Below are 25,856 nucleotides of genomic sequence, written 5' to 3'. Positions count from 1 at the left end.
TTCCTTCAAGGATTTTTAAAATGTGCTTCTTTTCTTTCTTTTTGTTCATTTGCACCTTCTATTTTTCCAATTTGATGTCAGATTTTCACCTTTTTAGGATGTTTTATAGTTACAGTTAAAGCTTTTGTGAGGTTTTATGTCCATTTTCAGCTGTTTAATGATTGCATCAGGACGGAAGTTTTTTCCTCCGTCCTCTCGCCTCCTTTCTTTTTCAAAAATTCATTAGCACTAAAAGATCGGCGTGCTGCACTGAGCCGCTCTCTGTCTGCAAGTGCGCTGAAGTGAGTCTCTATGTGTGTAACACAGACACAGTGAGAGGGGTTAATGCTTGCTGGCACACTCCGAGTGTGTGTGTTTATATGACGGAGAAGGAAAAAAGTGAAGCAGTGAGAGAGTGAGCAGAGTGTGTGTGTGTGTGTGTGTGTATCGCCACACTCCACATACAGGACTGCTCGGAGGCAGAGGGGAAAGACTGAAGCTCCTTTTAAAGAGGTAAAAACACACTCTGCACTGTGTTCACAGCTTTGAGTTTTCCACGCTGAACACATCACTTTCTACCTTTTCGTTTGTACCTTATGTATTTCGATCCTCTTATCGATTTTTAGCATTTTTTTTGGCAGATTTTCCATAGAGTTTGCTTTTCGGCATGCAATTGCAGCTAGATGTTATTCTATTAAGGATGCAGCCAGACTCTTACTCCGATCAGAAAGCGGAATTTGTTTACTGTGATGAAGACAGAAGCTGCAGAAAGTGAAGCAGAAACTCCTGCTGTGACCTATAAAAGTACACAGATTTGAATTATTTACGCTCAAGAACGAAGTCATAACATTTACTTTTTAATGAGGCAGTTGTTATGAAGTGAAGGGTAGCAAGTCATGGCCACTGTTTTATAACTTCATCGTTATAAATGCATTTACAGGTGAAGATGTTATACTTCTGCATATATTAAGAGTGCATGTGTCTGTGTTTGAATATTTGCTGTTTTCCTAAATTTGTCTCTTTTCTTACTTTCATTGTACACCTTCCTGTTTGCCTTACCTTTAATGTTTATCATCGCTTGCTGCTGAAAAGGCAAAGGGCAGGTGGAAATGTTTATGCTCCTGTGTCTGTTAGCAAAATATCTCACGAGCCACTGGAGGAATTTTATTGAAACCCTCAGAAAGCAATCATTGGTTGTACATCTACAGCTCGTTGCTTGAGTTTTGACTAACACGGTTATAACCCTAATATTTCTCAGCATGAGCTGTTTTCAGTTCAAAACTCTGGCTTTAAAGGCGGCAGGGAACATGCTTTAATTTAAATTGTATTTAATATACATAAACAATCGCTTTGGACACAATATATAGGACAAATGGTTGTGTCCCATTCCTCAGCAGCTATCCTGACAGAAGCTGGTGGATCATAATGTTAATGTTTGCAGAGTGAAGTATGGACAGTCGCATACACATGCAGCTCTTCTAATGGATCGTGCTGATTGGACTGATATGGCAGTCGTGATCTTTAGGTAATGCATTTATGGGCTACATAATAAGGTTGTCATTTGTTCTCATTAGGAGGGATGGAAAATAACACAAATAAATCGTATAAAGTTGCTACTTTTCTCCACATCATAACCTGACCGATACAAACGAAGCAGCTGACAGTTATCAGACAAGCTCTCGTCCAAGTGATGTACGTTTTGCCATCTTTTTTTTTCTTGGGGGAATCTTGAGCCTTGTTTTCCAGCCTTTCATGCGTCACCACGGGGAGCAGGTAAACATGCTGTCGTGTGGCAGCAGAAGCTGTCGCTGCACATCACCGGGAAGGTAGAAACATCAAAGTTGATGGCTGAAGTGGATGTTGTGGAGTTGAATCAAAATACAAAAAAAGCAAAACTAATCCCTCTCAAATGAACGTCTTTGTAAATTCAATTAGTGTCTTTTCCGAGGCAATTTGCTCTTGCTGTTTGTCACCACCACAGGCATGATGAGCGGTACACAGATAATTATCCTGCTTAATTTAATTTTACTGCTTTCTTCGCCTTAGCAACACTCGAACGCAACACAGCACGCACACACACACACACACACACACACACGCTCCAAATGTTTATATTGACCCTCTGCTTTTAATTTCCTGACAAAAGGTGCACAGCAAGCTTTGTTTAATATTCCTGGAACTATATTGTTTCTATTTTTGCCTGGCTTATAATAGTGAATTCAAAGCATTTGGAGCTCTTTAGTAAGTCATTTAGGATGGATGGATGGAAGAAATGTTTTATTTAACTGATGGGCGTTACATATTGTTGGCCAAAAGGGCAATACGGGACCAACTAAAGAAGTATGTTAGTTTCCAGCAACCGTCAAGGCAAATCAGCTGCTCCGTCTCCTAAAAATTATTCCCAGATTTGCAACAAAGAAGGTGAGAGATGACTGATGTGCAAGCAGACAAAAAGAGCCTCTGAGTGTTCTGAGATCCACTTTGTTTAGTCTAAAATAAGAAGCCTGATTAAAATAGCTGTGTTAAATCTCTCTGCTCTGTTAGAGTGGTCAGGAGGCATGTTCAGCTGTTGATATCTTTCTCCCGTTCAGGACTCTCCCTCCTTTTCTCTCTCTGTTTGTCTCCCTCTTTCCACTTCCTGTCATCCTGCCTTTTTCCTCCCCTCTCTATAAGCTTTGTCTATCTCTCTGCTCCCTTGACAGTTTGCTTTTGCTTTGAGCTCCCTCCTCCTCCTCCTCCTCCGGGCCAGTTAGTTGGTGACGTCCCCTGGATGTGTGTGGCGATGCTTATCAAGCTGCTCTTTGTGGTTTAATGTTGTTTGTACAGGCGGAGAGCATGCTTAGATCTCATGGCGAGGACGGTGGCCCGCCTGGAGCTCTGGACGCAGCAAAGCAGATGTAAGACAGTAACAGAGGGGGACATGAGAGGAGGTGATGAACTCCGAGGTGTAGGAAAAATGAAAGCAAAGAGAGTTACTTCAGTCACTTCTTTCCCTGTGGTGCTCTCAGTGCAACCTGAACAGTCTGTGTTTAAAGAAGGAGAATTTATTTTAGCTTTATGCGAGACTGTGGAACTTGGAACGAGCTGTGGTCATTTAGCTTGTTTTCCACCTTCGAACAGCACAACTTACTCACTTCTCCCTCTTCAGAGTGTGATGTCAGCTCAGAATAAAATTTGCTCCTCCTGGATACCAACGCCTGTGTCGTCTCTCCTGCTTTGCACAGCTCTGGCAGATCCGAGTGTCGGATTTCCTTTCCCTGAAATGATGAATCGAGACGTGGCAGTCGTCGTATCAAAAATCAGATCCCTGCTGCGCTGCGGAGGCAATTATCTGCCGGCATACTCCGAAGGTTTAATGTTTGCAGGCGATCAATGCTGACTTAACAGTGCTTTTTTTTGTTTTCCTGTTGATCAAATAGGCTTTAAATGTCAGAAAATATTGAAAAGCATTGTTGACATTTTCCCAGATTCTCAAGATAATGTCTCAAAGGAATTGTTCAACATTTCGCAGAGAAAATTAGAACAGGACCCATTAGATAAAGACTGAAAGCTCAGAGAAACAGCTCCAAATCTCCCCATTTACGGCTAATTAAAGGGGGTAGTCTTATAGTTATATCAAATAGTTATCAATAATTAACATTATCAGCTGTGACACCAGTCGTAGATCACATCATGAAGAAAAGGGCAGAAGTCTTCCTCCACTTGCTAGTTAAACGAGGGCCCGTTTTTTTTTTATTTTATTATTATCATTATAATTATTCTTGTTTTTCAGGCTTAGAAAACATCTCCTTCTCAGTCTTTGCTCGGCACTCGTACATTTGCGTAGGAACGCAGACAATATCCAGTTAGGAAAACAGCGACAAATTTAACAAACGGTGTCATGTGAAAAGGGGTTAATATTAGCTAATGCAGCATTCCTTAACACCAGTATGAAATTTTTGAGAAAGAATTGTTTTATAAGCTTGAAAATGATAAAAAAAAAAAAACAGGCCCTTGTTTGGGTAGTTATTAGCCTAACCTGGTGGAGGATTTCTGCCCTTTCTACCAAACTCTGCGGTCTTCGACTCATGTCACAGCTGATAACTATTTGACAGAACATCACTTTAAAAATGGCCACACTATCCCTTTAACAAGGTAATTAGCTCTGTATCAAGCCTTTACCATTTGTTTATATCAGCTGGATAAAAAGTTGTACTAGATGAACAAGAAAACATGAACGACGGGACACACCAGGATCCAGACCACTATCAGTCAGTCTGTCACCCAGGGAGGGATGGAGTGCTGTCAATGGCACCTCACTAAACGCTAACTGATGAGCAAGACAAACTGAACCAGATGGCCTCGGTCCCTGTGGCCCCAGCATGCATTAATGAAGAGCCCGAGGCTGGCAGAGCCACCGAGTGTGTAATGTGTGTGTGTTTGTATGCAAGGACCTCTGACATCCTGTTGCAAATTGCTTCCTGTTGACTTTGGTGTCTTGATCCTTTGCCTTAATTCTACATTTCTACAGTTCCTGCCTCTAGGTTCTGCATTAACTCTGTGTGTGTATGTGTTTTACATGTGAACGTGTGTGTGTGTGTGTTTTTCTATGTCTTACTGTTCCCTCCTGGGCCCATTCTATCCAGTTAATTATAATTATTAAAACCTGTTATTTTCTCCCCTTGATCTGTTTTTCTTCATTTTTTCGCTGTAGGTTTCATAACATGATTGTGATCTGGTTTTCTTCGCTCTTAAAGTGATAGTTTGGGTCAGGACCCCACTGTGGGTCATGAAACACCATGCAAAGGTCCTGAGATGATCTCCAGGTTTTAAATTTAGAGAGGATCGCTAGCGATATTTTTGTCATAATTGTTGAAGGGAGATAAAGAGTAGTGATACATAAATACTAAAATTAGTAAAACAGTTGTTTAGGGTATTTGTTTTCCAATATGTTTAATTGGCTAAGCGTTAGTCGGGGTGGTGAACATCTGCCACGGTTATTTTGAGGGTCAGGAGTACATTTTATGTCTGTGCCCCTGAATAAAGTCATTCAGAGATTAACTTGGATTTTAAAAAAAGACTAACAAAAAACAAAATGGGACGTTCAGTTGATCACGTTTCTGTGTTAGACTTAAAGGACTGTTTTCACAACTTGTCACAAGGTGCCATCTACTCACTATTTTTTTCCTTGTTCAACTCTTTGTTGTGTGTGTGTTTGTGTGTGTGTGAGAGTGTGTGAGTGAGCCACCTGTAAATTACGTTTGTCATCTCCTTTCTGCTTATAGCAGATAACTGTCTGTGGTGTGACATATGAAAAAGTTATTATGTTGGCTTATGTACAGCACTCAGTTTTGAATTTTATGATATTGTTTTTGGACTTTGATCAAAAAAATAGATCAGGTATCACATCTCTTATGACATAAACAAAGATGAATGATAAACCGTCTTGTGTATGAAAGAAATCCAGTCTCTTCCTCCTTTGGCCTTGCGCTGCTATTAAAGTAAATCTAAAACAGAAAAGCAGACGAGTTGTTTTGCTCGTATAATGTGAGGAAGTACATACTGTAACTCTGAACACAGATGAGCTTCAGCAAACAGGCGAACAGTCAATCTGGTTTAAAGAAAATCATGAAAGTCTAAGTTATTGTTATATATTAAGGCCACTAAATAAGTCTCCTGCTTCTTTTAGCTCAAACAACTCAGTTTCTGCCTCTTCACCATACTGCACCAAAGTTGTTTAGCACTCAGCATTCACATTGCATTTCATAGAAAATGCTGTCTCTCTGGTTTGATCAGCAGTAGCTGTGCCTTATTTGGGTGACCTCAGCTTTGTTCTGTGTGTTTCATGTGTGTCTGTTGTTTTGGAAAGTTTTTGTTGAGTCATCAGCAGAATCACAGGACTGCACGACACATGTAGTCTTTTTTTGGTAAACTAAGTCCGTCTGTATCCTCTCCATCTGTCGAAGAGGCCAAAACAACCAAATCAATCATCTTTATTGGACTCTTCATATCCTCTACAGCATAATAACAGTTTAATATAGTAAAAATTGGTGATAAAAGTTACAATTACACATTTGTTTCCATTTTTTTCTTTTCATGGCCCAGTGTTTTTCTGCTTTACTTTGTGTGTTTATTGATTTCATTTGGCGTGGGTTTTCATGTGGAAGTAAAAAAAAAAAAAATCCATATGCTGCTTGACACCAGCTGCTGCAGATGACAACGGGAGAGTAAAAATGAATTTTACTGTTCTCTCCATCAGCTTCTCTTTCCTCCTCATCTCACAACCTTCCCTCCCTTCATCTGTGCTGCTGGAGCCGGACCAAACGCACTAAATCAAACGCACACATAAAAACGAGCTGGTTCATTTCCAGTGTGTGGGGGGAGTGAGTGCTTTATGCTACGGCTGCAAACTCAAACCATATGCTTCTTTCCCCTCAGGTGTCTTCCACCTGCACCCCCGTGTCTGACCTGGTAGGTTTGGACGTTTTTTCGTCTGAGAGGAGTGTCATATCATCGGATGTAAAGTGTCGCCGTAGCACTAAGTTGTGGATTTCTGTTTGCTTCGCAGCACGGTTCCATTAAATCAACATCGCAGAAGAAGAGAGGCTCCTTATCGAGGTACTGAAATACCTGAATCGAACACGTGCAAGCAAACAAACAAAAAGTCCTTTTCACGGTGAACCAAAGAGTCAGATTGAGTGCGTTTCCTCGCTTGTGGATTTTCGCAACCTCCAGGAGTAAAAGCGTGGAGCAAGTGATGGAGCACGTGATGGAGTGCCATTATGACTTTGACCTCACCTACATCACAGAGAGGATCATCTCCGTCTTCTTCCCGCCAGAGCTGGAGGAGCAGCAGTACCGCCGGAACCTGCAGGAGGTCGCATCCATGCTCAAATCAAAACACCAAGACAAGTTTCTGGTTAGTTTGGAACCAAAAATCCTGAGTCATGCTTAACGGAATATTACTGTAAATGTGCGAAATGCTGCTTCGACGCTGTGCTTTGAATGGTGCATATTTCTGCTTTAATGTTAGCTGTCTTATTATGCTCTGCTGTTTCTTTTTTTTTACAGCTTCTGAATCTATCAGAGAAGAGACATGACATTAACAGACTCAACCCAAAGGTACAACACACGCAGCACAAACACTCAACGGGTGAGATCTGACTCAGTTAAAAATGATTTCAAATCCCAACCCCCCTCCGCGGTCTAGGTGCAGGACTACGGCTGGCCCGATCTTCACGCCCCTCCCCTGGACAGGATCTGTGCCATTTGCAAAGCCATGGAGACCTGGCTGACCTCTGACCCGAACACCGTAGTGGTTCTCCACTGCAAAGTTGGTGCAACATGAACACACACGCACCCGTCTGCTGGTTTCTCTGTGACACGCATAAAAGTGTGATTCACAAGTCTTCTCGTTTTTTTGCGCCGACAGGGAAACAAAGGAAAAACTGGGGTGATAGTGGCAGCATACATGCACTACAGCAAGATATCAGCTGGGTAATGTGCATCTTTATGAATATACAAGACAGGAAATGTTTCAGTAAATCAAAATGCTGACTGTATTTCACAACAAGCCTTCATGATACGCCCCTGTGCTGCTAATAAACTTGTTGTTGTGTCCACAGAGCAGACCAGGCGCTCACCACGGTGGCCATGAGGAAGTTCTGCGAGGACAAAGTCTCTTCGTCTCTACAGCCGTCTCAGAACAGGTCACCCATGCAGCTCATTCATTCTTCTGTTTTTTTCTTGCCACAGCGCTGTTGTCTCCCATCCCATCGCTCAGGCTGTCTCCTCTCCCTCTCCCCCACAGGTACATCTACTACTTCAGCGGTTTGCTGTCCGGTTCCATTAAAATGAACAGCAGTCCTCTGTTCCTCCATCAGATCCTCGTTCCCTCTCTGCCAAACTTCCAGACAGGAGGAGGTCAGTTTTACTCAGACTGGTGTTGGAGGAATACTTTATCCAGCACTAAAAAACACATTTGAGTGACTTAAATGAATACATATGTGTAATAATATAAACATATTATATGTAGGTGTGATAGTTTTTTTTGCAGGATGACTGTAAATCCTAGGACTGAACTTTCTGACTAATGTTGGTTCTAAATTTAAATAATTTGCTTAAACTAATGTTTCAATTGCTTGTTGAATAATCAGTATATGTTTGCCAGGGTTAATATTGGTCTTGCTGTTCTAGTTACATTTGTTTTTATGTATTCAACAGGACACAAAACACAAAGTATGTGTTCAAACAGCGTTTTTCTCTAAACCTAAAAATCTAACGAATGAAACTATTCCTTAAAGAAATGCATAGTTGATTTTTTTTTGCATGTGTGTAATAATAACTGAGTAAATTGAACAAAATATGTTTTATAGTTTTATTAGTAAATACAAAAACTATTAATTGTTGCAACTTTTGTTCGCAGGTTTTTATCCTTTCCTGAAATTATACCAGTCTTTGCAACTAGTCTACACATCAGGGGTTTAGTAAGTATATTATCTGTGTGTGTGTGTGTGTGTGTGTGTGTGGTTTCTCAGTCATTTTAACAGACTGTCTGTGTTTAAGTGCAACAAAGTCTGTGCTTACATTAAAGTGAATGCTGTTTTCCAGTGTTTGATCCAACTGGAACAGCTGGTTTTATGTGTGTTTAAAGCAAGTGGGATAGTTTTTTATGTTCCATGTGTCCTAGTGATCCTCAGAGCTCACGGGCGAGAAAACTGTGTGTGACCCTGGAGCCAGCACTGCTGTTAAAGGGGGACATTATGGTGAGACATGAATTATCAAGAACTGTATGTTACTGATGCAAACCATTCATTGATCCAAATCCTATCACACATTATTCATACAGTCATCTTTAAATCTTAGTCACACATGAGCATACATTTTTTTAGTTACATGCTGTATTTTTTTTTTAACTAAAAAAGAAAAAAATTACAATTTCCATGTTTGAAAAGCTAAGGACGGTGTTGCTGCAGTTTGACCAAGCATGCTGTCATCACATACAAAATAAAGTTCCCAAATTATCTCACAACTTATAAGCTGGGCTTAATATTTTTTTTAATTATTATCTTACATTCAAACATCAACAAATCAGTAACAAAATTAGCTGTAAGGGGCTCTTTGAGTAAGTCATATCAAGTCTCATTCTGATGATTTTTGAAAGAAGACTTGATTTTGAGCACCATAGATGAAGATACCACGCCGTGCCTGTAGTTTTAGTTTAACATGTGGCTCTTAGATTCCTTTGATTAAATCAAAGTGACTCTCAGAAAACAACGATGGCGTCCACCTCTAATCAAAGCTGTGTGGTCAGTTGTTTCTTTCTGTCATTACTGGACATTTTAAAAAAACTGCTTAATTGTTTTTGAACGACCAAAAGCATGAGGTGATCTCTCAACAATAACCGTGTGCACTGCTCTGTGCGTTTCTTTGAGATGAGAAGAACATTCAGTTCACAGCCAACACACTCTGAGCCTTAATTCTGTAGGGAGAGAAAAAGGACCAAGCAAACAAAAAATCGACTTAAAGTCTGTTCACTTGTAATGGTGAGAGATTCCACCTGCGTTTGCTCACCTGACTGACCGTCTGCAGGTGAAGTGCTACCACCGGCGGAGCAGAGCAGCAGAGCGGGAGGTGGTGTTCAGAGTCCAGTTCCACACCTGCACCGTTCATGGAGCCCAGCTGTGGTTCGGCAAGACCGAGTTAGACTTGGCCTGCGCAGGTATGAATGCCACACAGTGGTCGGGGGAAGTAATTGTTTTAAAGTCATCACAGAAGTGAAGGGCAATCATTAAAATGTAGTATTTTTATCACAACATAGTGCAGGGGTGGGCAATCCTGGTCCTGGAGGGCCACTATCCTGCATGTTTTACTTGTTTCTCTGCTCCAACACACCTGATTTGAATCAATGGGTGATTAACAGGCTTCTGCAGAACATGAAGAGGTGATTTAACCTCTGAATCAGGTGTGTTGGAGCAGGGAAACAAGTAAAACATGCAGGATAGTGGCTCTCCAGGACCAGGATTGCCCACACCTTATCTAGTTGTACTTTGCTATATTGTGAGGACACTGTAAATAAACGAGCAAATAGGACATTTTGTTTGCTTCTGCAGCTGATGACTCAAGACCCACTTTTTTCTCAGACCACTGTGTGCGGATTTTAAGGCTAACAGAAAACGACAGCGTCAGGTTAGATGACACAGAAATGTTTGCTCATGGCCCACTAAACAGCAGTCCCTCTGCAGTTGCTCTAAGTGCTACATGCTGACGTACGAATACAGTATGATTCATAAATAATATTACCCACACCGATGCATGAATGTCAAAAGAAAGCGTCTTTCATTTTTTTTCGAAGTGTTCAGCTTCAAAGTCTTCTTTTTTTTGTTTGACCATTTTCTATTAGAAAAGAAGTAAAAGCAAATATATGTATTATTTGGTGACTTTTATCCCAGATCACAGCTTTTAGAGGATGTTTTTCTCACTCTTTGTGATTGTGCTCTGGATATTTTAGTCTCTTGCCTTTATGCTCGTCTCTCAATAGAAGACAGATTCCCTCCAGACGCCACAGTGGAGTTCATCTTCACTAATGGTCCAGAAAAAACGAAAGGTTAGAATTATCATCTTCCTGTCTGCCGCTGCATTCTTTGAGGTACTTAATTAATTTTTTCCACATCACTGCTTTTTCAAGGTCGAGAATGCAGCAAAAACGACACGTCCGTCAAGGTAGACTACGACACCTCGGACCCTGTGATCAGATGGGATTCCTATGAAAATTTCAACCTCCACCACGAAGACAGCGTGGAAAGTAAGAAACGCAGAAGTCAGCTGAAGGGGTCAAATTCCTTAAAGGACTACATATCACTCGCCGCCTTTTATGCAAGAGTCTTAGACTAAGATCATCTTATGTTGAGTTGTAGCTGTTCAAACATTCAGGTACTACCATGTCAAATTTTAGCTCAATATTTGTAAAATTGGCTGAATTATAGCCATTTTTGTGTTTTCTAGGCTCAGTTATTTGTGGCGGACAAATTAAGTTGGCTCTAAAAGGTCATTTTTTTGCAGTTATATGCTTAATGCTTACTTCCTGGGAGGTTCATTAAAGTCCCTCCAGTGGTTCATATCAACACAGAGTTGACAGCAAATAGTTAATGGCAAAATTTTAAAATAAACATTTTTGGCAATTTGTGTTGAGATTCAGTCACAGCTAAAACCACATCAGATTTTAGTTCAGCATCTGCAAAACTGAAGGTCAGTTGGTTATGGCAGCCATCTTGGATCGGGTAGACTCCAAAAGGAAATAATTTGTAGATGTACATCCAAAGATTATTTTCTCCAAATTTCAATAAAACTTGTCCAGTGGTTCATGAGATGTTTTGCTAACAGACACAGGCAAGACACATTATTGTCTGCTTTCGACCTTTCAGCAGCAGGCTTTGAATATGAAGCTTCACATCGAAATCTGACAAATTGTTACACTTTCTCCATCAGATATCTGTCACACGAGAGGCCCGATAGACGGCAGCTTGTATGCGCAAGTGAGGAAGCGGCGTGGACCCGGCGCCACTGCCTCAGCAACTTCACCCAATGGGTATCTCACTACCAGCCCGACGGTGAAACCCCAGTCTGCCTCCAAACCCCAGCCCCTCACCTTCAACCCTAACTGTAGGGGCTCCACGGCCTCCTCGGGTCACCTGGTTGAAGCCTCGCCACCCATGAACTGCTCTGACTGTCCACAGCGGAGAGGAGACGTGGAGGACAGAGCGAAGCAGAAGATAAGAGAAAGAGACAGAGAAACAGCCATTTTAGATGATGGGGACACTTCGAGCCCTGGCGTTTTGCGGCATGAGCGGTCCTGCTGCAGCCGAGCAGCTACAAAGTGCAGTGATGCGGGATGGGAGCGGGACAGAGAGCTCTGTCTTGCCAACGGCCAGTGTCTCGGACGCTGCAGCAGTATCAAAAAGCATCCAAAAAGCCAAACCCTGCCAGCTTTATCATCCAAATCTCTGTCCCCTCCTCCCCATTCAACTCACATGGAGCTCTGCCATCGCCACAGCACCCATCCTTTATCTGAGTTACCATGGGAACGTCCGCTCAATCCTCCGTCTATGCCCTGCCTCCACGGGCCATGCTGCCCTTATCCAGCCCCTGAACACACCCACGGTCACAATCACAGTCACACGCTGCCAGCCTCAAACAGACTCTGCACCGGAGAAGACTGTCACCTCTTCCACTATCCCGGCCATGTAGCTCAGCCCTCCCACCCACCACAGCCTGGAAGCCCTTACAGAGAACTTTTCTTCAGCTCTCCCCCATCTTCCTCCTTTTGCTCCTGTCAGGAGTGTTCCATCAGGCGAGAGCAACAATTGGCCTCAGTCAGAAGGTTCCACCAGCCACACCCAGACCACTCAGAAAACCCACACTGGTCCCAAGGAGTCGGGCTGCAACAGACAAGAGAGACGCCTCCAATATGGGAAACTGAAAAGCCTTGGGAGTTGATGAGAGAGGCAGAATTCTGGCAGTGCAAACCATCTTTGCCGGCGTTTCACCTCTGCCACCCGGCAGACCAGGCTCCAAATCCGGAGCAACCTAGGATTGCCATTGCGCCTCACCAGAGCTACCCCATCCCCCAGTCGCTGATGGATGTCAGAGATGGCGCGAGCAGTGGGTACCACACTCCTTTACAGCCCCGCCACTCCTGTCCCTGCTCTCCATATCCGTCGTCCCCGTCTGAAAGCCGAGGTTACGTCTCGGGGTACCACTCCGGATCAGCCTCGCCTCTGCCTGCAAGTAGCCCATCTCCTGGAAGAGGAATCCTCCCCGATACCTCTTTAGGGTCTGGAGACCAGCCGCACTCTGAGCACCGCAAAAGTGAGTACCGAGCCTCTTCTTTATTGGTTCTTGTTTGGTTCTCATGTCTGTTTTTACTGTTTCACTCCTTCTAATCTCTCTTATCAAAGTGGAAAAAGCCAAGATGGAGGCAGAAGATGGCGTTTCTCAAGGTTCCGAAAGTAAATCTGACTCTCGCGGTCAGTTGAGCACCCCTGGTGGGGACTCCGATCATGACTATACACTTATTGGTAGCAGCAGCCCAACTCACACAGAAGACAGGTAAGTGAAGCCTCATCTCAAACAACGTTGGAAATACAGCTGCATTTATCTAGATATTTACAAAAATATTTCATTTTTCCCCTTTACTTTACTTTTTAATCAGTGTAAATGCTGACAGCCCCCTTCAAAGCCAAGAAATTGATGCAAATCTGGAGTCCAACGCAAATAACATCAAATCCATCATAGCAGTACAGTCAGAGACACAGACTTCATCTATATCTGAAAACTCCACATCAAGAGAGTCTTCTCAGAGTCCCGATGATAAGACTGAAACAGCTAAAGTCACAACAAGTCCAAATAGAAATGCTCAGTCCAATGCGTCAAACTATGCTACTGTCATCATCACTCCAGTCCAAGTGCAGCTCAATGGCTCTGCCCTCCCTATCGATGCCCAATCCAACATGAATCGTTCCCCAAGTTCCCTCGTTGGCTCCCCCGATCTGCAGTCACCTCCGCAGCTGTCCACATCTGCTGCAGACACAGCAGGACAAACTCTGACCCCAGACAGAGATGGCTCTGCTGACACCAAACCACCGTCGCCCGTTCCTGACGGATATCACACGCCCACCTTTCCCTTAGCGTCGTACTACTACTCGTTACTGAACGTCCCCCATGTGCCGTACACTGGGTACACTGCCGTAACAATCCCCCCCATTCAGCCGCCGCTCCCAGAGAAGAAACGATTTTCCTCCTCTGCGGCATCCCTGAACGGACACAACGCTCTGCTGCGAGTCTCCTCGGCTCCCTCCCCAATGCACCACGTTACTTTCTCCCCCGTCGTGGGGGAGCAAAGGAGGGGGTCTGCACAACACAGCTGCATGGAAGAGGCAGACATCAGGGTGAACGCTAAGTTTGTCCAGGACAGCTCCAAGTACTGGTACAAACCAGGCATCTCCAGAGACCAAGGTGAGGGTTTATCATTCTCAGACCACCTGACCAACCACGACTAAATGCTGGATTAAAATCATAATCCAGTGTTTATTTTCTGCACATTATTGATTCTAATATATCTCTTCTATCACAGCCATTGCTGTGTTGAAGGACAAGGAGCCGGGAGCCTTTCTTATTCGAGACAGTAACTCATTCCAGGGTGCTTATGGCTTGGCTCTCAAGGTGGCAACTCCTCCTCCAAACGCCAACATTACAGGAACCAAAGGTATTCGCTGCACTTTTTATTTTACACGCCGGGAGCTTAAGTGGAATGTGGCGCATTCTCAGTTTATTTTATCAAGTTTACCGTGGGTCTAGAAGCTTGGGTTAGGACACTACAAACCTTTTATCCAAAGCTCAAGTTACAAACATGAAGATAATCTTTTCAATAAAGAGAAAAACATATTAAAAGTCTAGCATTTCTTGAAGTAATGAATATCGCCCACCGCCTTTCATGGCAGAATTTTAAATTAAGATTATTTTATGATGAGAAGGAACAGAGTTCTAGTTTTTTGGGTCAATCCTCATAAATGACCTTATGTGCAAGATCTGTTTGTTGAAGATGACTCTCACCTACCAGCACACCAAAATTTAGCTCAATATCTGTGACATTGACTGAATTAAAGTCATTTTTATGTTGGCTAAACTTGATTACCTGTGGTGGCCATCTCGAATTGGGTTGACGTCAAAAGTTAATCAGCTGTAGAGCCACACCCAGTGGTTACTTTCTAAGAGTTTCATTAAAATCTGCCCAGTGGTTCTTGAGGTATTTTGCTAACAAACAAACAGGGTTGATGCCAACAGTTAGTGCTAGTTCTAAGCTAAAACATTTCACAATGTGTCGCTCTTTGAGTATGTGTTGAGGATGATCCTCAGCTACTACCACACCACGTTTTAGCCTAATATCTGTAAAATTGGTTGGGTTATAGCAGTGTTTGTGTTGGCTAAAGTTGATTAGCTGTGGCGGTCATTTTGAATCAAGTTGACTCCAACAGTTAATCAGTCGTAGACGTTCACCGTATGATTATTTTCTGAATGCTTTAATAAAATCCATTTAGTGGTTCATGAGATATTTTGCTAACAGACAGACACAGTTGACTCCAATAGTTAACGGCAGAGTTTTAAAAGCAGATCTCGTGGGGTCAATTATTGCTCGGAGTATATGTTGGAGATGACTCTCAGCTACTGCCACATCAAATCTTTGCTCAGTATTTGTAAAACTGGGTGAGTTATAGCCATTTGTGTGTTTGCTGAGGCTGCAAAAAGCATCGTCCCCCTCGGCGGCAAGTGATCGTAAAGGTGGAAAGGGAAGCAGAAGCTTCACGGTACATACCTTATATATCATTACATTATGCACCATGCCCTGAATCTTTGTCAGCGCACTTACTCTGGTCCCCAGCAGCACGTTCGCCAGGTCTGAAGTGGATCTAACATCTGGTGAAGGAAGAAGACAGACAGACGCTCGGCGTTAGTCCTCCATTTATTAGAGAGATGTGTGACAGCATGACAGTCTGCCTCGTTTTCCATCCTCCTCTCCTCTTTCCCAGGGGACCCTCTGGAACAGCTGGTGAGACACTTCCTCATCGAGACAGGGCCACGGGGAGTGAAGATCAAGGGCTGTCAGAACGAATCCTACTTCGGTCAGTATAGCGGTAGACATCACCATGATAATATGCTTCTCAAATTTTCTTACGTACGAAGCATTGTTTAAACTTTCAGACTTCTCCCTCTTCACGTCCTTTTTTTTTTCTTATCTCAGGAAGCTTATCTGCTTTGGTGTACCAACATTCGATTACTCCCATCTCTCTGCCATGTGCCCTGAGAATTCCAGAAAAGGGTAAATTTAGCCTCATTTGTTAAAAAATGCAAAATGTGTCATCTTTTATCAGTGGAGTACCAATTGCAGTCTGACAGTATAGTTATAGCCAAACAGATATTTCATAGCTTTTAAACTTGGGTTTTGTTGAAATGTTATGAATGAGTAATTTCTTACCTGTTCTGGATAGCTCTTTGAACGACCTCAGTTTGGAGAAATAGAGTTTAATTTTGACCGGATTAATGAGCTAATGACTAGTCCAAATACAGCAGATTGTCGCTGTCTTAAAATAACTCAGATATCAACAAACAAAATGTGGTTCATGCTGTTTTATGAGCCTTTACACCGCCATAAATAGCACAGAGTTATTTACATGGAAGTTTATGGTTATTGCTGACATATTAAGCAGCAGCAGCATCCATAGCACTACTGACGCAGCCTGGGACACTTCCTGTAGGAATATAACCTTTCTGCCAAAATAACTGTGTCATTTGAAGTTGATCGCAGTGTAAAGGTTAATAAAATAGCGTTTGCTTAAATTGCTATTGGACTTTTGAAACTTGGCGCTGTCTTTACACTCACATAAGCCACTGGCTGGTTGGAACTAAACTCTATTTCTCCAAATTCAGTTTGTTCAAAATGCTAAGTACAGCAGGTCAAAATTCAGTTTTTGTCCATAACCTTTCCACAAGACCCCGCTTCAAAACCCTGAGCTATTATTCTGAGTAACTCTTTCTGTTTCAGATCTGGTTGGGGAGCTGCAGGAGACGCACAGTTCAACAAACACCAGTACAGCAGCTGAACTCCTTAAACAAGGAGCAGGTAATGCAGAGTTATTCATGCCTCACAACAGCTGGAGGTTTTCTTTCTTTCTTTCTTTCTCTCTTTCTTTCTTTAATCGGCTGAAACGTCACGCTTTTTGTAACATCTAAACTCCCATGCTGATTTTCACGCGCGTCTCCTGGACCTCTGCGACGACCCAGCGTGCAACGTGTTCTACCTGAACTCCGTGGAAACAGAGTCGTTGACGGGACCGGAGGCTGTTTCCAAGGCAACCAAGTGTACCATGGCCCTGAATCCCCGCCCGGTGCCGACGGTGGTCCACTTCAAAGTGTCCTCTCAGGGGATCACGCTGACTGACAGCAAAAGAAGGTACTTTAAATCAAGCACTCTAGAGAGAAGGCGCGTCACTGCTAACATTGAGTTGTTTATTTCGTTTTCTGGTGCATATTTTTTGCCATATGAAAATTCTTGAGGTTAATCTAAAAAACAAACAATCATTATATTGTGTTTTTCTGTTTGCTCCTGTCTGCGCAGGCTGTTTTTTAGGCGCCACTACCCGATCAGCAGTGTCACTTTCAGCAGTCTTGACCCCCAAGATCAGAGGTAGGTCGATAAATACTCTAACAGGATTTTATTTTATTGTTTCACCTCTAAGCCTGCTGGGACTGCCAGCTGTCTTCAGTGAAGTCGGTAACAACCGTGCTCTTGCTTCTGCTGTACAAAATCCTCGCTTTAAGCTTGTATATTTTTTTTTACATTACCAGTTCTCTTTGTGAATTGCTTTTCTGCTTCTTTTTTTTTTTTTTTTTACTCTGAGATGATGCTAACAAATGTCCAGCCTCCATATCTTTGTGATTCATGCCTTTCCTACGTTTTGTCTCTGTGTCTCTGTGTCTCTGTGTCTCTGTGTCTCTGCGTCTCTGTGCGCCCGGGCTTCAGGTGGACTAACTCACGTAGCTCATCAAGCAAGTAAGTTGTGTTGACCGACTGCTGCAGTGCGCTCCTTTGCATGGCACCCAATCACCATTTTACTCCTGCAGACTAAACATGACATCTGTCAGAGTTAAAGAGTATATATCATGGAAAACATAGCTTTTTCTGTTTATTGTACTGCATACTTTGATGATTGAAGTCACAATCAACTTGAAATCTTTGAAAACGCATAACACCCTGAAAGTAAAATGGCATACAGAGTCAGATTTAAAGGCCTTGGTGCTGATCATGCAGCTAGAAAACATGTTTACTGAAGACTGTCGACTATTGAGAGAACAGCGGTTACCACTTCCCTTTGTAAAGGATTTATTAATGCTTTCTAAATGGGTTATTTGTGAGTTTGTATACACTTTCTAAAGCATTAGCAAAAATGTATTAAACAGTTATAAAATGCTGATCATACACTGAAACGGGCTCACTTTTATTCATTTCCTCATAGTTTTGGTTTTGAAGATCAGGCCATAACTTAACTGCACGTAAATGCTATGAGCATTTGTGGACCCGTTTTATTCAGGTATAAAGTTATTTGGGTAAATTACTTTTACTTACATGAATGAAAGTACAGCTCTTGATCTTTGATTTTACCAAATAGTGAGCCAGCTTCAGTGAACGAACAGTGTTTTATAAATGCTCTATAAAGTGTCCCCAAACTCACTGAATAAACCATCTCCACAGGGACCCTTATTAGCAAATGGTACCAAACAATGTAGCACATTATTCTCTCCCTTCATAGAAATATAACAACTTGCTGTTTATTTCAGATCATTCATCACTACTAGTGACTGCAATCCTAGATCATTATAGTGTAATGTGTCCTTAAAACACTTCCTCTTCCTGTGGTGAGCTCAAAGTACCAAGGAACGTTTCTGTCTCATCCTGTGAAGATGGAAAAGTTAAGATATATTTTAAAAAAGCGGACGTAGATCTGCAGCCTAACAAAGGCATACAACTAAAAAGGACTTAAATTTTTCCCGCCACGTTTTGTTCTGCCTCTGCTCTTCACCAACTGGTTTATTAAACTTTGACATTTTGGGCTATCCCAACGAGAGGAAAGGGCTCATTCCTCTAGAAAAAAAACAGCAAGAAGTTGTGATTTTTTTTTTAAGGTTTTGATTTTTATAAAACCAACATTCAGTGCCCTTAACAAGAGTTTTGAATCTGTAGCAGAAAATGTCTTATTTACGTTAGCCGGATTGCATCACCATAAGAATGAGCATCATTCAGTTTGCAGCACAAAAAGTGCAGCTTTGGTGTGTCGGAGTGCAATCAAAAATAAAAATAATACAAAAACACATGTGTTTTATGAATTTACTATAGCACCTTTTTAATGTGAATCTTGTAAAACAAAAGACTAAACATGGCATTACTGCCTATTAGGTTTTGACCAAAAGGAAAAAGTCACAAACATTCCAACAAAACTGAAGGAAATCGTGTCAGCTTGTGAAAAACTGGGATGGTTTGTGTTCTTTAATATTCTTTGCCCCTCTGTTTTTTTTGTTGTTTTTTTTTTCTCTCTCTGCAGGATGTTTGGCTTCGTGGCGCGACGAAGCGGCACCGCCACGGAGAACGTGTGTCACCTGTTCGCTGAGATGGACCCCGAGCAGCCAGCTGTGGCAATCGTCAACTTCATCAATAAAGTCATGCTGGGACTACAGCCACGAAGATAAAGGAAGGAAAAAACAAACAAACAGCCAAATGAAGACTATGCACTATAACGTATCAGGAGAAAACAGCAGGATTTTTGTAATATTTTTTTAATAAAATGTTCATATTTCTTTCATAAGTGGGACTGCTTCAACGCACGGCTGTTTTTGTAGCAGTTTACAAAGCAAAGAGTTAAACGGTAACAGCCTGAAAAGCCAAACAGTGGCCTAACATTGCCAGCTGAGATTGTAACACAAGTTTTATTTGGTTTCTGAGTGTTTGTGTTTCTTTTGTTTCATATTGATTGATATTACGTTTCAGGCAACATAATGTGTCTTCACAAACTGCACGAGGGAAAACCCATTTACCACATTTATTAAAGTTAAAGTCCTAAGCTAAAGGGAATGACGCTGGAAGATTTGAACAATGTGGTAGAAAGTAAAAGTAACGCATGAAAGGGTCGAGGAGAATAACTGCAGCTGTTCCTCGTGCAATTTGAGAAAGTTAAATGTAAGTGATTTAACGAGAGTTTTTGTGTATTGGGATTATCTGAGGGACTTTTTGGCTACATTAAAAAAAAATAAGTATACAAAACAGCAATATAAATATATCCTTAAAAAAAGAACATTCAGACTCTAAAAGCGTATCCTTTTTAAGTGCTAATCATAAGTCCTTTAAGGTAAACTATGTAGGGGTTGGTATCGAAAGAAATTTAACAAATATATCGAATTATATTTATTTTTAAAAATCATCATCTGCCTTATCTTTTAGGCCTTCTCGTGTGGATGTCAACCTTTAGCCCATTAGTCTTTTGGATCAAAGCAAGCTTCATGTTTTTTGTCTTTAAGCAACTGATTTCTAGTTAAATATCAAATCTTTTGCATCAACAATTGAGCGCGTTTGAAAAGTCGATGACAAAAATATCATTGCTGTTTACTATTCCAAAGGCTCGTCTTTCTTTCTGAGGTACAACAATAGATGTGACAGAATATTTAGTTTTGGTAATGGCAACAAATGGCAGATTAGACTCATCATCAGTGAGTCTGGTTCCTCTTTCATTTCGACAAGAAGAACAAAACATAAGAGCAAATTCTTTCCTAAAGCCAAAGTTTTTGTTTTCAATTGTTTTTAAGATTTTTTTTAATTATTATTATTTCTAATAGTTGTGTTGTTGTTGTTCAATGTTTGTTTTCTATAAACCGAGACAGTATTTAGACTACAGTATTTCAGCGTATCACTATTTTTCATATTAAATTTTTACGTAAAAGAAGTAATATATTTTAGGCTTTCGGGGGTGTCGTAGAGTTCAAGAACGGCGTATGTCACGTTTGACGAGAAAATTAAACCAAGATTTGCAAACTAAGCAAAAGTGTGAGCTTCATCATTTAAAAGGAGTCCTCCTCATTTTGGCAAGCGTTGCTTCACAAGCACGGAGGAGGTAAGAGTGCTGCATTTTAGAGTGAACTACACCGAAATATTTGTTTAATGCTAATTTGGTTGCGTTTTCTGACTTTCTACATTTAAATAAAACCATAAACAGCTGTGGGGGGATAATACCCACGGAATTAGATCAAAAGGACGAGGTCCCACCGAGATTTGAACTCGGATCGCTGGATTCAAAGTCCAGAGTGCTAACCATTACACCATGGGACCAGCTGCTGTACTCACGCGCTTCTATAAGCACTTAAAACTACCACTGATATCATCACAACTATTCTGTTTAGCTTCGATTGGTTGAGTACACATTAGTCTGCTGTTACGCTGATTAAAAACACACATCGGATGTGTAGCTGGGTAAGCCTTGCTCTACGTGTTTTATTACTATTTCGCTGACCGAAGCTACCCTAGCTAACTCGTAGCTAATGAGGCTAGCTGTGTGACAGCGGCTTCGGTGTGTGCAGTTTTAGTCTCCAGCTTGTACATACGCATAGATTTTAAAAAATGGTTGTTTTGTTGTTGTTGTTTTTAGTTGCCTGACGAAATGGTACACATAAACGTTACGAGACTGAGGAGCTGCGCTACAAAGGCCTCAGTAACATCCACCGTTCTGCGAGCTACTCCGGATTATTTCCACCGCGCGCCGGTTCTAGCGTCTGATTGGCAAAATAAAAGCGTCGCTTTCAAAATAAAAGTCTGCTCGCTTACTGCACGGGAGAGGCGCTTCAGTGAATTAAACACCTGGCATTGCTTAAATTAAAGTACAGTATATCACCGGAGTTGTAGACTGACATCAATTTACAATAAAAAAAAAAACTATGTCAACGCTAACAGTATGATCTGTTGTAAACGACTCTCAGCGACTACCACATGAAATTTCAGTTCAGTTGCCTTTAAAATGACTAGGTTATGTCCAATTTTGTGTTGGCTTAATATGGATGACCTGTGGTGGCCGTCATGAATAGGACCGACTTCAAAAGTCGATCAGCTGTAGATGCACATCCAAGAGTTATTTAGTGAAAGTTTCATTAAAATCCATCCAGTAGGTCTTGAGATATTTTGCTAACAGATAAACAGGATTGGCTCCAGCAGTTAATGCTACAGTTTTAAGCAAATATCTTTTGCAATTAGTATCACTTTCAGTATGTGTTGTTAATGACTCTCAGCTACAACTATGTCAGATTTTAGCACAATATCTGTAAAATTGACTAAATTATATCCTTTGGGGGGGGGGGTTCTGAGGTCAGCTGGCTGTGGATACCATCTTGTATTGACTGACTCCAAAAGGAAATCGGTTTCAGAGGTACACCCAGTGTTTATTTCCTGGAAGATTAAATAAAATCTGTCTGATTGGTTCATGAAATATTTTGCCAACAGACGGGCAGAGTTATCTCCAAATACTTAATGACAAACTTTTAGGCAAGGATCTTGTGCAAAAGCTCTTTGTGCCCATAATATGTGTTGGGGATCAGTCTCAGCTACTACCACGCCAAACGTTTGCTCAACATCTGCAGATTTGACTGAATTACAGCCATTTATGTTGTTTTGAAGTTCAGCTGGCTGTTGATGCTATCTTGAATTGTGCTGACCTCAAAAGGTAATCAGTTGTAGATGTACACCCAATGATCACTTCCTGCAAGTTTTATTAAAACGTGTCTGCTGGTTTAGGAGATATTTTGCTAACAGACATGAGCACCCTACATTTTTGCGTGAAAGTCCCTTTGATATGATGCATGGTGTAACTGTCAACATAAATACATCTCTTTCCAAATGAATTTGTGGAGCTGTCTCCTTAAACACAGCTTTTTTTTAGCTTTGATTGCTTAGTAACAACGAAAGCTCTTCTCCAGTGTAACATATTGAAATTTGTTGATCAACAACAGCAGAGAAAGAACATTTTATTACATAAATATAATATAAGTTCTGTCGTTGTCACAGTAGAGGGAGCTAGAGATGCTTATAGGAGCTATGATTGTCTCACGGGCAGCAATTTTGCAGAAACTAGCAATCTTCTGGAGAGAAACATACGCGTTACGGTGTGAGGTCCAAGATTTATTTTTCTATAAGTTGTGTCTCTGTCTCTCTCTCTCTCTCTCTCTCTCTCTCTCTTTCTCTCTCTCTCTCTCTGCACAGTTCAAACTCAGAACTGGATTATGAAACGGAGAGGAACTACCTCCTAATGAAAAACTCTTCGGTGTGCGCCACACAAAGCCCACAGGAGTACAGGGGGTCCAGAAACAACTTTCGGACCTTTTGGCTACCTTATGAGGAATTTTTTAGAAAAATAGCCCTTGGTCTTTGGTGTAGACCAAAAGAATCCCACTAATGCCGAAGAATGAGAGGAACTTAGAGCGCTCTTTGTCCGGCAATTGTCACAAGTGCTCGAAAAGAGCTCTGTTGCTTTTGAAGACGAGAAAGAAAATCCTTTTGGGCAAACCTCATGACCTCATACTGGAGCAATGATCATGTAATGATTTGTTTTGGCAGGAATGTGAAGCGGTTCGATGCAGAGACTAAAGGCAGGACTGGAGCAGGCACATCGCGAGGGACGCCGTCGCCCTGCTGCCGCGGAGTGCTCCGGACCCACGGGGTTGTTGGGCGACTTTGGGCCTGCGTGAGCATCTCTCACGGTAAACGTCCTGTTGGGTTCGTTGCCTGTGGGAAACTATGCTGTTTACACCACCTGCCGTGCAGCTTCACAACACAGGGCAGCGACGTTTGGACACCATATAGTGATGCAGCTGCTGTTGATCTCAGTCCTGCACATGTGAAGGATTCTAGGGGGTGGTGGGGGGTGAACCTTCATGAGTACTTCATCCAGTAATATCGATCCAACCGGACTCGGAAATGCTGACTCTCTCTCTGTTTCCGTCGTATTGATCAAGGTGTTTCCTCCTCGACCTCACTTCCTGGAGCCAGTCATCCTCCCCTACACCTCGTCCTGTCACCAAAGACTTTCTGTCCGGGCTTGCAGCTGTTTTTGGATGAACGCATAAAACTCGAGCGGTGGGGAAACTGGTGTCGTGGTTTTACGTGCCTGGGAGATTTTAACGCCCATCGTAAACCTTGATTGTGTTGATTTGCAAATAAAAACGAGAACGCTGCCGACTCGCCTTCTGCTTTTCGCCCGAATGGCCAATAAAATAAGCCTTCTGCTTTATTAGTCATAAACGATCAGTGGGAACTGACGTGGGTTTTAGATGTTGAGTGGATAAAAAAAAAAAAAATCAAGTGCCCATCTTCACCACCAGTGGCCTACCTGTCAACAACCCCGGGATCCAGCTGCTAAGATACTCTGTTTTGACAAACAACATTCTCAAAGGTACAATGTGTTCTTTTTTTTTTCCTCTAGGTGAGACGGCCCCGTGGAACCGTGGCAATAACAATCACAGATGATTCAACGCTCAGTACAATGTGCAGATCGCCTGGGGGAAGTGACTTTATATGGGTCCTGCCTGGCAGCCCGAGGTGTCACATGATGACAGATGTAAGTGGAACAGGGTGGCAGTCCCTCAGGCAGGAAATCCTGAGTTTCTGCACTGTACTGCACTGAAACATCACCAAAAGTGGGAGAATGCAAGCAAAAGTGTCCATTAGGAGGTTTCCCCATGATGTCTGATTTTAATGAAAGATGCTGTCAGGCACTTTAGGGTGGGCTTGTGCACCTGAAGGCTTTCCTCTAGCAGTGCAGGTAATTGTCCTCAAACCAGCAAATCTGCCCATCAGATGTCCTTTGTGTTTTATTACCTTCCTGTATTACTCAAGACTCATAAATGTGTCCAGTGTGTATCATTTTTAGACATTTATCTGCATTGTTTTGGAGCTGAAATGGCCCTCATTGCGACACATAACAATGCGAATCATCTAAAACGGACAATAAGCATTCCTTCAAGGCATCCGAGGCCTTTAACGGTACATGTTCTCAGCTGTGTTTGTGTAACATGAAGTTACTCCGATTATATTCCATGATGAGCCCGGTTGCTGCCGCGGTTATTTATGTTTCCGCACCAGTGCCACAAGGACCGAACTCCCATAGTTTTTTAGTAGGTCAAGTGTTTCTGATTTATGATTTCCACTCGCCTTGTTTCCAAACAGCAGGCCAGCCCGCTGCGAGGAACCCGGAGCATCTGAGGACGCAGAGCCGCTCAGCCAGGATGGATGCATGTCTGACATGTGTGGCCGCGGAGCCAAACAAATCCCAGTTAGCAGAACGGCCCGAATCCAGTGCCGGTGCCAGACTTGGGAGCCGGCCAGGCCACAGGGCTAGAATCAGCTCTCCACGCACAGGAACCGAGCACCAACACACTTTCACCAGCAGATACTGCACATGGATCGACGGTTTGAAGAAAATATGACTCATGTCAAAGGGTGCCGGCAGGATAAGTCCATGCTAGTTCTGAGGCTGGGCTAGAATGCAAGGCTGGCGTAAACAAGTCTGTAGCTGACAGTGAACTTTGCACATGTGTCCTTGGGGTTTATGGTGCGGGCCTAATTGTCAAGTGGGCTGTAGTCTTTGGCCAAACAGCGGGTACAAAAATGTATAACCGTCTAATACAGAATGGACTAGAATAGTGGGGGAATGCTTGTTGTAAAAATTCCTGCCGTCTTGAAGGCAGGGGGTTTTGGAGAGCAGAGCGAAGAGCGCCAATTGTGCCGAGGCTCCATCACCCTTCAGCAGGGAGAAACAGACGGGCGCGACACAGTTACGCAGGGATGACTCGCTCGTGCAATTTGTGTACTGTAAAAATGCTGTGAACTGGTTGCAGCTCGGGTTGTTTTGACAGGAGCTACAACCTATAGGGTAATAAGCCATTAGGGCACTCGGGTGACTTGCTGGTTGTTTCATACAACCTTAGAGCTGAATTTACAAATTCAACAGAGGTCAGAGAACCAAAGAAGAACAGTCATAAACTGGACTCGCCTGTGAGCTTTCCCTGAAAAATGCCCAACGTTATGTATTGCTTTATAAGGTGCTTCTGCTGTGTAATAAAAAAAAAACACACCAATGATTACGGATGATAAGATCTGCCTTCTGCTTTAATCAACCTGTTGTTGTTGTGATTACTTGGACCCGCTTGGTTGGGACAGGCCATCCCTCTGTCCCACTCCCTTTCTTATCTCGGGCCTTTACGGTGTTTACACTGTAGACACACATCTGACCTTCGCCTCCTTGGTCCCCCCCCCCCCC

General features: G+C 42.4%; 1 protein-coding gene, 1 long non-coding RNA gene and 1 other non-coding gene across 7 annotated transcripts in view; 2 read left to right on the top strand and 1 right to left on the bottom strand.

The window, feature by feature from the left end:
• Nucleotides 1-20,594, top strand: part of LOC108239873 (tensin-2) — a 34,923-nt gene extending 14,329 nt beyond the window's left edge. Inside the window, exons 1-26 of one of the 4 annotated variants that reach the window (XM_037975463.1) lie at nucleotides 463-492; nucleotides 2,806-2,876; nucleotides 6,397-6,429; nucleotides 6,527-6,576; nucleotides 6,694-6,877; nucleotides 7,030-7,080; nucleotides 7,169-7,291; nucleotides 7,391-7,455; nucleotides 7,584-7,667; nucleotides 7,769-7,881; nucleotides 8,384-8,444; nucleotides 8,648-8,723; nucleotides 9,550-9,679; nucleotides 10,499-10,564; nucleotides 10,646-10,762; nucleotides 11,446-12,825; nucleotides 12,915-13,065; nucleotides 13,169-13,971; nucleotides 14,090-14,221; nucleotides 15,543-15,635; nucleotides 15,755-15,832; nucleotides 16,556-16,633; nucleotides 16,795-16,963; nucleotides 17,129-17,197; nucleotides 17,534-17,563; nucleotides 19,110-20,594. In XM_037975463.1, the coding sequence (XP_037831391.1) occupies nucleotides 6,716-6,877; nucleotides 7,030-7,080; nucleotides 7,169-7,291; nucleotides 7,391-7,455; nucleotides 7,584-7,667; nucleotides 7,769-7,881; nucleotides 8,384-8,444; nucleotides 8,648-8,723; nucleotides 9,550-9,679; nucleotides 10,499-10,564; nucleotides 10,646-10,762; nucleotides 11,446-12,825; nucleotides 12,915-13,065; nucleotides 13,169-13,971; nucleotides 14,090-14,221; nucleotides 15,543-15,635; nucleotides 15,755-15,832; nucleotides 16,556-16,633; nucleotides 16,795-16,963; nucleotides 17,129-17,197; nucleotides 17,534-17,563; nucleotides 19,110-19,254 (4,176 nt within the window). In that variant the 5' untranslated portion in view covers nucleotides 463-492; nucleotides 2,806-2,876; nucleotides 6,397-6,429; nucleotides 6,527-6,576; nucleotides 6,694-6,715 and the 3' untranslated portion in view covers nucleotides 19,255-20,594. Of the gene's footprint in view, nucleotides 1-430; nucleotides 493-2,805; nucleotides 2,877-6,396; nucleotides 6,430-6,526; nucleotides 6,577-6,693; nucleotides 6,878-7,029; nucleotides 7,081-7,168; nucleotides 7,292-7,390; nucleotides 7,456-7,583; nucleotides 7,668-7,768; nucleotides 7,882-8,383; nucleotides 8,445-8,647; nucleotides 8,724-9,549; nucleotides 9,680-10,498; nucleotides 10,565-10,645; nucleotides 10,763-11,445; nucleotides 12,826-12,914; nucleotides 13,066-13,168; nucleotides 13,972-14,089; nucleotides 14,222-15,542; nucleotides 15,636-15,754; nucleotides 15,833-16,555; nucleotides 16,634-16,794; nucleotides 16,964-17,128; nucleotides 17,198-17,533; nucleotides 17,564-19,109 lie in introns of those variants that run through there. The other 3 variants (XM_017422893.3, XM_017422890.3, XM_017422891.3) reach the window with 3 other exon arrangements.
• Nucleotides 20,595-20,812: 218 nt separating this feature from the next.
• On the bottom strand, nucleotides 20,813-20,884 carry trnaq-uug. Its single transcript has one exon. It is a non-coding gene; the product is annotated as a tRNA-Gln (tRNA).
• Nucleotides 20,885-20,889: 5 nt separating this feature from the next.
• LOC108239840 lies at nucleotides 20,890-25,636 on the top strand. Of its 2 annotated transcripts, XR_001808747.3 has the most exons (4): nucleotides 20,890-21,025; nucleotides 23,156-23,298; nucleotides 24,021-24,155; nucleotides 24,764-25,636. It is a non-coding gene; the product is annotated as an uncharacterized LOC108239840 (long non-coding RNA). The 2 variants fall into 2 exon arrangements; XR_005233043.1 differs by lacking the exon at nucleotides 20,890-21,025 and having other exon boundaries at nucleotides 22,729-23,298.
• Nucleotides 25,637-25,856: the final 220 nt, after the last annotated feature.

The sequence above is a fragment of the Kryptolebias marmoratus genome, linkage group LG4 (genome assembly GCF_001649575.2).
Source record: "Kryptolebias marmoratus isolate JLee-2015 linkage group LG4, ASM164957v2, whole genome shotgun sequence".
Taxonomy (NCBI): domain Eukaryota; kingdom Metazoa; phylum Chordata; class Actinopteri; order Cyprinodontiformes; family Rivulidae; genus Kryptolebias; species Kryptolebias marmoratus.
This window is presented reverse-complemented; position numbering and strand designations above follow the sequence as displayed.